The 13,305-nt window shown below is 38.4% G+C and overlaps 1 protein-coding gene across 5 annotated transcripts in view; it reads right to left on the reverse strand.

The window, feature by feature from the left end:
- Positions 1-600: 600 nt before the first annotated feature.
- Egg (eggless) overlaps positions 601-13,305 on the reverse strand; it is a 43,295-nt gene continuing 30,590 nt past the window's right edge. For 3 of the 5 annotated variants that reach the window (XM_064042758.1, XM_064042757.1, XM_064042756.1), the window contains 11 exons: positions 12,136-12,331; positions 8,754-8,921; positions 8,169-8,305; positions 5,932-5,995; positions 5,397-5,510; positions 4,824-4,940; positions 4,228-4,361; positions 2,567-2,733; positions 2,205-2,271; positions 1,581-1,665; positions 601-995 (listed from right to left, as the gene is read on the reverse strand). In XM_064042758.1, coding sequence (XP_063898828.1) covers positions 789-995; positions 1,581-1,665; positions 2,205-2,271; positions 2,567-2,733; positions 4,228-4,361; positions 4,824-4,940; positions 5,397-5,510; positions 5,932-5,995; positions 8,169-8,305; positions 8,754-8,921; positions 12,136-12,331 — 1,456 coding nt within the window. In that variant the 3' untranslated portion in view covers positions 601-788. Of the gene's footprint in view, positions 996-1,580; positions 1,666-2,204; positions 2,272-2,566; positions 2,734-4,227; positions 4,362-4,823; positions 4,941-5,396; positions 5,511-5,931; positions 5,996-8,168; positions 8,306-8,753; positions 8,922-10,097; positions 10,314-10,503; positions 10,658-12,135; positions 12,332-13,305 lie in introns of those variants that run through there. The other 2 variants (XM_064042759.1, XM_064042760.1) reach the window with 2 other exon arrangements.

The following is a 13,305-nucleotide window of genomic DNA, read 5'->3' on the forward strand; positions in this document are numbered from 1 at the left end:
ATCATCCAAAGATGTAACTCGGCAACGATAGAAAATTAAAACAGACAAAGCATTACATCTGTTTAGCAATTCATCCGACCCGATCCGAATCCTTCACAAATTATAATCGGCGTAGTAGTTTCACAAATTGTTTAGTTACGCATTTGACCAATGAATGAGTACTTAATATAATTATATAGTAGTCGTTCACCTTTTTGTTTTGTAGATGCTTTTTTGACATTCCGTGAGACTTCAAATCTCCATAGTAACTCCTTAAAGTTGTACCACAAAACTTACATTTCGCTACTTGACCCGCAGTACTTTCAACATTTCGCCACTAAATAGGGGACTTAAACCACCAGTATTAGTGGAAAATCCACTAAGTTGGCAACACTGCATACAAATCTTAGTATACGCGCTCTCATGTGAGTCCGTAAAAAAATTCACGAAAACTCGCACTAAGCACTCTGTTTTTTGTCGAGTATAGCCGTCGTTGGCGCACAGGGCACGCTTGCTCATGTCGGCTATAGCCGACATTGGCGTTCAAAAGGTTAATTGGGTCATTATTTAAAACACTAATTTATTCGTGAAGTATGTATTTTTGTAAAAAGTCCTATATCAAGATAGCCCAGTATATCAAGAGATTAGTTAAGTGCCTACTTCAAATGGAGTACAGAAAATTATTACTTACACTGCGTTCAACAATTATATTAAAAAAGACTAAAAATTAATTTAAGCAATTTTTTCTGTTATACAAACGACAAATTTTAATTAATACTAATATTAACACCAAAAAAAAAAAACCTTTTTTACAAAAGTCGTCCCCTACAATTAGGCGCTCCACAGTGACAGTAAAGTACCTTCCCGGGAACAGAACCCACGTCATAATTGTAGTTCCACGTTAATTCCGTACCGGCTTTTATATGAGAAAGAGCGAAGAACGCCACCCAAGGAAACCGTGGGTCGTGAGTGTCGACGAATACGTTTTGTACGAACACATTTGGGCAGCAGGAGTGCTGGAAAAGATGAAAAATTGTTGTTAATTGAGTAGCAACTTGTCGCAACTGGATAAAAAGAAGTCATGTTATAATTGGTATACGAGCAAAGTTTCATTTAAATATTTTTAACATGCACGTTGAATATTTATAATTCTGATTTACATATGTTATAAATGTAACACCTTTATAACATATGTTTTTAACAAATAAATTTATCTTTATCTTTATCTGATATTAATCTAATAGGTTCATATTTTATAGTAGCTTCTAGGAGCACACACATGAAATGAAATGAAATTTATTTATTTGCCAGGTAAATAGTAGCGTTTCTTTATAACAAATGTGCTATATAAAACTGAAAAGTCAGCTTTATAATTTAAGTATAGCCTAGTTGTTTCCCGCGGTTTCACCCGCTTTCCATAGTTCCTGTACCAGGACAAAGTACCCAATGCAGTTGCCTATGTTACCCAAGGACAGTGTAGGTTCCCAACAGTACAAAAAAAACTTTTCAATTCGATAGTTTTAGAGTCTTTAGTGTACAAACATACGAACTCTTCACATTAATACTAATAGATAAGTAAATACACGATATTTGTAACTCACATTAAGATATCTGCCGATGTTGCCCTGAACCTTAGCGTCCATGATGTAGCACGCCTCGTCCTTGCCGAACAGAGTGCGGACCGATCTAAAAATATATACAAGTATTAATAAAAATAATAGGCAAAATGAGTACTTTTATATACAATTTCACGGACAATATAAGCTTCAGTTTTCTTAAAACAACTCTTTACTTTGAATTTTCACGTTCAGGTTTGAAAATCAACAGTTGTTTTTAACCGACTTCCCAAAAAGGAGAAGGCTCTCAATTAGTCGTGATCTGTAAGAAAAACTGACATTTACAGTGTCAGTGAACTTGGGCTTTGGATATTGATATAAGAAATCAAACAGCCTGTGTTTCCCAATGTCTAATTTAAAACTAATAAACGGTTTTTTTAGGTTTTCAAGTAATTTACGAGGAAGTAAGAGGAGGAGGAACAAAAATTGAATCTAAATCACTTCAGGCTCAAGCCTTAGGCTATCTATGTACCAAATTTCATTTAAATCAGATCAGTTGATTTCACGTGAAACCCCACTAGAGGGAGAGATAGTCATTTCCGCATTTATGATAGACAGAGTTACTTTCCTATTTTTTATATTAGTAATGATTTGTACAGGTATACTTACTTGTATTTAGAAATGAACTCGCTAGCTCCCATACCAGCTTGCACATTGAATCTAGACGGTTCTCTCACTGTTAACAAAAAACATTCACATTAAAACCTATTAAAAATTTGAAATTGGTAGGTCCCGGCTGTCATTGAACATCTTTGGCAGTCGTTACGGGAAGTCAGAAGCCAGTAAGTCTGACACTAGTCTCACCAAGGGGTATTGGGTTGCCCGGGTAACTGGGTTGAGTAGGTCAGATAGGCAGTCGCTCTTTGTGGCACACTGGTACTCAGCTACATCCGGTTAGACTGGAAGCCGACCCCGACATAGTTGGGAAAAGGCTAGGCAGGTAATTTAAATCTAGATTTTATATTACATACCTTCTTCATCATCGCTTATAGTGATACAATCTTCGTCCGCATTCGATTCCTTCGTATCTTTATCTTTACTATCTTTTGTATCTTTGCTATCTTTTTCCTTTTCTTTCTCGTCTGTTTCAGACTTTTCTTTATCTTTTTTGTTTCTCTCACGTTTACGGAGACGTTTACTGTAAAAAAATAGTATGTTTTTTGAAACTCAATATTCTACAATTCTGACATTATAAAATGAAATTGTAATATTACTAGCGTCCACCAGTAGTTACACCCACGACTAATTCCCACAGCCGGATAAAATAGCCTATAGCCTTCTGCAATAAATGGACTATCTAACACTGACATAATTATTTCGCGATTCAGATTCCGACACTGAAATAATTTTTAAGATCACGTTTCAACAAACAAACAAATTTTTCAGCTTTATCTATCTATACTAATAACAAAATAAAATTATGTTTGTTCAGGAACTATTAACCCAATTTACATAAATTCATTCCCATTTTTCGGGGGTGATAATAAATAAGTGTATGTTATAATCAATCAAATCAAATATTTCATTTAGGCCTTTGCAAGCACTTAAGAACGTCAAAAATTATAAATAGGTTTGATTCTAGTTGCCCATTCAAAAAGTAACTTCCTACGGAGAAGAACGGGCAAGAAATTCCATGATTAAAAATATAGTGATAGTCATATTATGTAACTGTTTCTTGTCCCTCACTAATAAATAAATACAACTTTTTATCCGTCTGTGTGGAGAAGTTCCTACGAAACTAGTATAGTAAGTTCAACTCAGTCGTGCGCGCGGCCCTATGTGTGGGTAACCCTTGTACATATACAGTGACTTTGTATGCGTGACAAGAGGTACAGTCGGGTACAAATACAGTTATTTAGGGGTTGTATACGGCTGTATAAAGTACAGTTATTACGTAATTTAGTTTATTTATTTATAATGATTCTGTATCGCTACTTGAAAAATCAAATGATGAATTTTCGGATTCGCTACTTTCACCAATGTTTATTATAAATTCTGACTCCATGTCAAAATGTCTATAGTATTCTTCTTTTTTCTTTTGTACATGTCGACAAGTATTACCCAACATCCCTTCATCAATTTGACTTAAACGTTCATTTTGAGTTTCATTATTTCCGATTTTGGTCATTATGCGAACACACATTTTGTTTCCATTATTATACTAAATTATAGGTCTTTTTACATTCTTAGTCCACACATTTATTTATTGTCCGCGTACCCCGAGCTAGAAAATATGTAAGGAGTATTTAATTCATCTTAGATATTTCACTTCATTTATTTCTTAGATACTGTCAATGTCAATTTGAAAAGCCGTATGAGAAAATAATGATAAACTGTAAAATGTAATAATAAAAAGCTTTGAATGTTGTTTCATTTTTTTGAAACGCTACCTGACTCCTTAAAACATTTTCTCCGTGAAGAACTAGACATTTTCGTAAACGACTGTACCTATAACAAAAAGCGATGAGAACACGTCATCCTCGGACGACGTCACTGTCACACGAATGAAAGTTGTATATTTACAAGCCGACGCACACATAGGGCCGCGCGCAAATCTGAGTTGAACTATCTATAATATAATCTTTCAAAAAAATCTGGAACCGGATAAAAGTTTATAGGCCCTAACACTCACTTAAACTCAGTAAGGCCTAGGCCAATATGTCCGGGCCTGAAGTCATCGTCTTCCTTGTCAGTCTTGGACGCGTTATCCTCTTCATCAGAAGATGAAGTCTCATTCTCATCGCTGTCTCCGTCTTTTCCTTCTTTCTGTAACATAAAAAAAACTTAGTAAGTATACAACATGCTTTTATATGCGTAAAACTAAAAAATAGTTTAATCAGAACAATGAGCAGAATCTATTTAACCACTTTCTAATAGAGGTTACATAAAAATAAAAACTACTGTCACAAATATAAAAGTAATAAATTTTCTTACTAACATCGACAACATAAACGACAGTTTTCTTGAAACAATAATTGTTTTCTAATTGAATTTTCGTTCAATTTTTAATTTGGGCCCAAAAATATTTTAAATAACTTGGATTTTTATCCTTATATAGGCAGTATTTACAAACGATAAAGATAGTTCGAGTGTACAGAACCTAACATATAGTTATATGTAATGATAAAATTAGCTGCGTTTGAAATAAATACATGTAGTAAGGCTACAAGGTTCTAACTTTTGGGCGTGTATGTATCTATGTGACGCTTATACTCATAAAAAACTTACCCTATCTAATTTCTTGTCGGCTTCGGGTATATCTTCCTCGTATCCCTCCTTCATTTGTTCCACAACTTCTATGTAATCTAACTCCGCTAGATATTCGTCGCCTTCGTTTAAACCGTCCTGTGAATAAATAAATAAATATTTAACACAAATAAACTATATTTTAAGGCCAAGATATTTGAACAGTATTTAGCCGTAAAATTGCCGATTATTGGTCAAATGTGCAATTTGACAGCTGGGTATAGTTACATGGTGCAACCGACCGTTAAGGACCGATTTGACCAATTGGCAGCAGTTTGACGACAGGTTATCATTATAATTATGGTACTACTGATACTAATATTTAATTGTATATGTGTGTTTTATTTTACACTTTCATGGGAAAACGGTCTAATCTATTCATATGAATGGAGATTGGCGGTATCTTAGATGACTGAATACTGGGAAGATTTTCACTGGAGTGCTATTTTTTCACTTAACATTTTGTTGATACATGTTTTTATTGTAAAAAAAATATAGGCATGACAAAAATGACAAAATGAACTTAGATATCAAAATAACCATATGACATCTTACCAAGTTAGCAGTAGCATCGGTGAGCAGATTTCCCGCGTAAACACACAGGAATGAGCCTTTTGGCACGTCGTTCAACGCTCTGATGCCCCAACCACGGTTTAACGTTTTGAATACCTGGTAAATAGTACATAAATAATGTTATAAAAAGGAAACATTTCTTTAATACGATCACAGAATTAAATGTTAAAGCCTAAAAACTACGGATGCGATTTGAAATATTATTTCTCTGTTGGAAAGCTAGGTACACTATTTAATGTATTTTACCCAGGTACAGGAAGTTGTACGAGAGCAAAACCGCTTGTAGTAAATAGGTAAGTATGAATAAAGCAATGTTAAAGTTGCAGTTCCTTTAAATAACTTTGCCTTTGTGCTATTTATAATTTTTTAGTTTGTATTAAAGGAAATGGAACTTTCACCAAAATTGAAAACGGCCATGTGCACCTTTTTTGTACTTTCCAAAAAAACTCAATAAATAAAGAAATATATTATTTTATGAATCTAATAAAACACCAATTATTGCTTTACAAAAACTTACTTGTAACTTCAACTGCAGTGGATGTTGTGCAACGCGATTGAGACACGTATTCTTGCATTTACACCTGCAAACAAATTATCAATGTAAATAATCTAGATACTATTATTTTTCAGTTTTGAGTTTTTATGTAAAAATTTAAACGGCTTATATACTCCGAAAAATCCCTGTTCAACCATAAATATTAGAAACCAGCGGCTTTACCCGCATCCCGCGGAACTACTTCCCGTACCGGGATAAAAAGAGCTGAAATAAATTTTCAAATCGGACCAGTAGTTCCTGAGATTAGCGCGTTCAAACAAACAAACAAACAAACTCTTCAGCTTTATAATATTAGTATAGATTTAGAAATCCATATAATTAAATTGACTATGTGCATGTGATTTACTCATAAGCTCTAAACTTTGGTATTTGTTACAAGTAGACAGAAATCCAGAAAGTCTGACGACTGGTCTTGGGGATATCGGCTTGTCGGGGAAACTGGGTCTTGGGAGGTCAGATACATACTGGTACACAGCTTCATTGGGTTAGACTTGAAGCTGACTCCAACACACTTGAACAGGTTAGGCAGATGATCATGATGATAATGACAATGATGATAGTGATGATGACGACGATGATGATGATAATGAGACTTACCTAGAATTACACTCATAGATGCCGGAAGGCAGCGGTTCGGGCAGGCGCTTGTACACGTAGCCCACGTTGGGGCCTTCCAGACCGATGGTGCGAGCGCCCTCTAGCGTCATCTTCCAACATGCGCATTTCGACGCTGATGATGATGATAGTGATGACAATGATGATGATGGTGATGACAATGATGATAATAGTGATGATGACGATGATGATAGTGATGATGATGATAATAGTGATGATGAAGATGATGATGATGACGACGACGATGATGATGATAGCGATGATGATAGTGATAATAATGATGATAGTGATGATGACGACGATGATGATGATGACAATGATGATGATGATAGTGATGACGATGATGATAGTGATGACGATGATAATGGTGATAGTGATGATGATGACGATGGTGATAACGATGATGATAACTTACCTAGAATTACACTCATAGATGCCGGAAGGCAGCGGCTCGGGCAGGCGCTTGTACACGTAGCCCACGTTGGGGCCTTCCAGACCGATGGTGCGAGCGCCCTCTAGCGTCATCTTCCAACATGCGCATGACGATGATGATGATGATAGTGATGATGATGACGACGGTGATGACAGTGATGATGATGATTATGATGATAGTGATGATGATGATGATGACGACAATGATGATAGTGATGATGATGATTATGATGATAGTGATGATTATGATGATGACGACAATGATGATAGTGATGATGACGACGACGATGATGATGATGACAAGGATGATAATGATGATGAAGACCATGATGACAACGATGGTGATGACAATGATGATAATGATAACTTACCTAGAATTACACTCATAGATGCCGGAAGGCAGCGGCTCGGGCAGGCGCTTGTACACGTAGCCCACGTTGGGGCCTTCCAGACCGATGGTGCCAGCGCCCTCTAGCGTCATCTTCCAACAGGCGCATTTTCATGATGATGATGATGATAGTGATGATGAAGACGATGATGATGATAGTGATCATAATGATGATGATGACGACGTTGATGATGATGGTGATGACGATGATGATGACGATGACGATGATAGTGATAATAATGATGATGACGGAGATGATAATAATGTTGCTGATGATGATTGTGGCAACGATGATGGTGACAACGATGATGATGACAATGGTGATGATGATGATGACGATGATGATAGTGATGATGATGCTAACGATTATGATGATGATGATGACAACAATGATGATGATGATAGTGATGATGATGATAATGATAACTTACCTAGAATTACACTCATAGATGCCGGAAGGCAGCGGTTCGGGCAGGCGCTTGTACACGTAGCCCACGTTGGGGCCTTCCAGCCCGATGGTGCGAGCGCCCTCTAGCGTCATCTTCCAACATGCGCATTTTGACGATGATGATGATGATGATAATGATGATGACGAGTGATGATAGTGATGATGATGATGATGACGAAGATGATGATGATGGTGATGATGATGACGACAGTGATGATGATGATGATAATGACAATGGTGATAGTGATGATGATAATGACAATGGTGATAGTAATGATGATGATGATGACGACTATGATGATGATGATAACTTACCTAGAGTTACACTCATAGATGCCGGAAGGCAGCGGTTCGGGCAGGCGCTTGTACACGTAGCCCACGTTGGGGCCTTCCAGACCGATCGTGCGAGCGCCCTCTAGCGTCATCTTCCAACAGGCGCATTTTGATTTATCCTGAAATGTAAATGGGTATTTTTGGTGTTATTGAAAAAATATGTTGTGAAAAAGCAAATGGAAAACCTGCTAGTGTGAAAGTGCTGTTTTATTTTATTTATTTAAATTGATATCAAAGAAAGTAGGTTTAGGTTAAGTTAAGCCCCAAAAAACCATATCAAAGTTACAATAATAACTTTCAGAAAAAAAGTTCTTTTTGGATGAACATAGAAAAATAAAAATCAAAAAACTGGTTATCATGCTACTTTTTGAGGTTCTGTACAAAAAGAATAAATCGGGACCCTATTACTGGAATCACAATGCAACAGTTTTCGTTCAATTTTATAATTAAACAAATGATTTAGAAAAAGGGACGTTTACGTTGTCGTCTCAGAAACTATTATGGCTGTATGTAAATAACAAAAACGCACATAAAAAATACACAAAATATACAAAATGGGTAGTTTACCTGACAATCATCAACACAGTCACAGCCGCACAGGAACTCGGGGTCCAAGTTGAGCGGCACCCCGGCGGTGGGGGTGCGCTCGGTGTTGTACGAGCAGAACTCCGGCAGCGAGTCGTCGTAGTAGTTCACGCACGGCACCGGCACGTTCTCCTTGCCGTGCGATAAGTCCTACACACAGTATTATTTAGTAAAACAAAGAAAATCAAACTCAAAATGACTTTTAGGACGTCAAAATTTACAAGAGAAAGACCCCCCAAAACGCTCACTCTACACTTCCTATGTATTGTTATCGGCACAAATCTTGAGCTCTGACCTACATCTGCGCAGAAGTGATTTTTAGCAAAGAACCAATCCCGAGCGACGGCTATGACGCGATGCACAGCGGGCCAATCACCGCTGTAGCCCGCCCCCGCACCTCACTTCATACCACAAAAGGGACCCAATAAATTACTTCTGCGCAGGTGAAGGTCAGAGCTCAAGATTCGTGCCGATAACTATATTTTTGTTGGGAAAAAGTGACAGAATTTATCCGACTTCCCAAAAACGAGGTTCTCAATGAACTGTTCTAAATGATGGGTACAATGACAGTGGCACAACAACTCTGGGTCCAAGTTGAGCGGCACCCCGGCGGTGGGGGTGCGCTCGGTGTTGTACGAGCAGAACTCCGGCAGCGAGTCGTCGTAGTAGTTCACGCACGGCACCGGCACGTTCTCTTTGCCGTGCGATAAGTCCTACACACATTATTACTTAGTAAAACAAAGAAACTCAAACTCAAAATCACTTTTTGGTCGTCAACATTTCCAAAATCAGCTCCCAAAATTCGCTCTTCACCATTTCATATGCAAGACACTTTTGAACGTCAAAATTTACAAAAGACAGCCCCTAAAACGCGCTTTTCACTGCTTCCTATGTATTTTTGCTCGGAATTAGTGAAAGAATTTATCCAACTTCCCAAAACGAGGTTCTCAATGAACTGTTCTAAATGATGGGTACAATTTCAGTGGCACAACAACTCGGGGTCCAAGTTGAGCGGCACCCCGGCGGTGGGGGTGCGCTCGGTGTTGTACGAGCAGAACTCCGGCAGCGAGTCGTCGTAGTAGTTCACGCACGGCACCGGCACGTTCTCTTTGCCGTGCGATAAGTCCTACACACATTATTACTTAGTAAAACAAAGAAACTCAAACTCAAAATCACTTTTTGGTCGTCAACATTTCCAAAATCAGCTCCCAAAATTCGCTCTTCAACATTTCATATGCAAAAACACTTTTTGAACGTCAAAATTTACAAAAGACAGCCCCTAAAACGCGCTTTTCACTGCTTCCTATGTATTTTTGCTCGGAATTAGTGAAAGAATTTATCCAACTTCCCAAAAACGAGGTTCTCAATGAACTGTTCTAAATGATGGGTACAATTTCAGTGGCACAACAACTCGGGGTCCAAGTTGAGCGGCACCCCGGCGGTGGGGGTGCGCTCGGTGTTGTACGAGCAGAACTCCGGCAGCGAGTCGTCGTAGTAGTTCACGCACGGCACCGGCACGTTCTCTTTGCCGTGCGATAAGTCCTACACACATTATTATATGGTAAAAACACAATATTTGCAACTGAAAATGACTTTAGACGTCAAAATTTGTAAAAGACAGCCCCCAAAACGGTCTATCTACTAATTCCTATGTGTTTTTCTGGGAAAAAGTGAAAATATTTATCCGACTTCCCAAAAACGAGGTTCTCAATGAACTGTTCTAAATGCTGGGTACAATGTCAGTGGCACAACAACTCGGGGTCCAAGTTGAGCGGCACCCCGGCGGTGGGGGTGCGCTCGGTGTTGTACGAGCAGAACTCCGGCAGCGAGTCGTCGTAGTAGTTCACGCACGGCACCGGCACGTTCTCTTTGCCGTGAGATAAGTCCTACACACATTATTACTTAGTAAAAACACAATATTTCAAACTCAAAATCACTTTTTGGTAGTCAACATTTTCAAAAAACAGCCCCCAAAACGCCCACTTTACCATTTCATATGCAAAAACACTTTTTGAACGTCAAAATTTGCAAAAGACAGTCCCCAAAACGCCCTATCTTCTAATTCCTATGTGTTTCTACTGGGAAAAAGTGTCAGAATTTATCCGACTTCTCAAAAACGAGGTTCTCAATTAACTGCTACGAATGATGCGTGCGATAAGGCCTACACACATTTTTATTTACTTAAAAAAATAATCCAAAACTCAAAATCACTTTTTGAACAACAACATTTTCAAAAAACCACCCCCAAAATGCGCTTTTCACCATTTCCTATGTTTTTGTTGAGAAAAAGTGAAAGAATTTATCCGACTCCCCAAAAAGGAGGTTCTCAATGAACTGTTCTAAATGCTGGGTACAATGACAGTGGCACAACAACTCGGGGTCCAAGTTGAGCGGCACCCCGGCGGTGGGGGTGCGCTCGGTGTTGTACGAGCAGAACTCCGGCAGCGAGTCGTCGTAGTAGTTCACGCACGGCACCGGCACGTTCTCTTTGCCGTGTGACAAGTCCTAGACACATTATTATTTAGTAAAAATTAATATTTCAAACTCAAAATCACTTTTTGGACGTCAAAATTAACAAAAAACGACCCCCAAAATGCGCTTTTCACCATTTCCTATGTGTTTTTGCTGGGAAAAAGTGAACATTAATTTTATATATTAGGTATTAAAAGAGTCAAGTTTAAGCTGTCTCCCTCCATGCCAAGCTGCTATCAGATTATTTATTAGGAATGAAAAGAGTAAAATGATGCAAAAAACTCGTAAGTATAAAATACCTATTTTTGCAGGTGTTGCGAAATTATCTACCCCGAAACGTAATAAACCAAAGAAAAATGCAATTCCAAGGCTTTCACTCTAAGATGACGTAATAAGAAATACAAAACTCACTTATTTTTAAAATACGTATGATACAAAAATACCCATAAAGCCGAATGGTTAGGGGCTCAAATAGCCTATTATAAATAGTCGGTTAATAATACGTATTTAAAACATAATATTAGCGAGCCTAGTAAATAATATCTTTCAAAATATATTACTAATCTGTAACAAAATTATAAAATAATATGTATTCTAACTGTTGTTGGCCATTTCGCGTGATTGTGACGCATATTTTCCTTTTTTACCATATTCTTCTGTTTTTTTTTTATTTCATTCCTGTTTTGTTTTTTCTTTGCTTTTATATGTATATTCGTTTTTGTTTGTGCGTCATGAACGCGAATAAACGATTTGATTTGTTATTTGGCATGAATTAGCAGTGTTTTCGGTCTAATATGATAATTGACTATATTTTTTTTGATTACTTTTATCACCCCGTGTATATCTTTTAAGTCAATGAAGAAATATTTTTCACAAATAAAGTTCCACTCACCTTCTTCCCAACCCGACACTTATTCAGCACAAACTCAGCCAAACAGTGCGTAGCTGGATGGAAATCGAACAGATCGACTGGCAGATCGCAGGCCACGGCTCTCAGGTAGCGGTGTAACTCCCGCACGTTGCGAAGCCGCCGGCCGCAGGGGGCACGGTACATAACTTCTTTATGCCCTTTGAAACGGACTATTTGTCTGCGAAAATGAGATACATGTCATTCTGTCAAAGTAGGGTGAAAATCTACACTTTTCGAAGGTCAAGTTTGCAAAAGACAGCCCCCCAAAACAACATAAATGTCGGTCTTGCGCCTGATCTCTCTCCGGTTGTTTCGGATTGTCGTCACATCGGGCTATGAGAGTTAAGGAACAGTGAGTGCACCTGTGTCCAAGCAAATGTGCGTGCACTATAATATGTCCTGCGCAGTTGGCTGATTATGTCCTTTAAAACGGACTATTTGTCTGCGAAAATGAGATTAAAGTCATTCAGTCAAAGTAGGCTGAAAATCGTGGTGTAAGTCGTGGTGGCCTAGTGGGTAAAGAACCAACCTCTCAAGTATGGATCGATTCTAGGCCAGGCAAGTACCAATGCAACTTTTCTAAGTATATCTTGGACACCAATGACAGTGTTTCGGAGGGCACGTTAAACTGTAGATCCCGACTGTCATTGAACATCCTTGGCAGTCTTTTAGGGTAGTCAGAAGCCAGTCTAACCAAGGGGTATTGAGTTGCCCGGGCAACTGGGTTGAAGAGGTCAGATAGGCAGTCGCTCCTTATAAAACACTGGTACTCAGCTGCATCCGGTTAGACTGGAAGCCGACCCTAACATAGGTGGTAAAAGGCTCGACAGGCCACGGCTCTGAGGTAGCGGTGTAACTCCCGCACGTTACGAAGCCGCCGGCCGCAGGGGGCGCGATACATCACTTCCTTGTGCCCTTTGAAACGGACTATTTGTCTGCGGAAATTAGAAAAAACTAATTCAGTCAAAGTAGGCTGAAAATCAGCACTTTCTGAAGGTCAAGTTTGCAAAAGACAGTCCTCAAAAACAATCGTTCTTCTTAACTTGCTATATATTTTCGCGAAAGTCGTAGTGGCCTACTGGGTAAAGAACCAACCTCTCAAGTATGGATCGATTCAAGCCAGGCAAGTACCAATGCAACTTTGTAAGTATA

The sequence above is a fragment of the Helicoverpa armigera genome, chromosome 29 (genome assembly GCF_030705265.1).
Source record: "Helicoverpa armigera isolate CAAS_96S chromosome 29, ASM3070526v1, whole genome shotgun sequence".
In the NCBI taxonomy this organism is placed as follows: Eukaryota; Metazoa; Arthropoda; class Insecta; order Lepidoptera; family Noctuidae; genus Helicoverpa; species Helicoverpa armigera.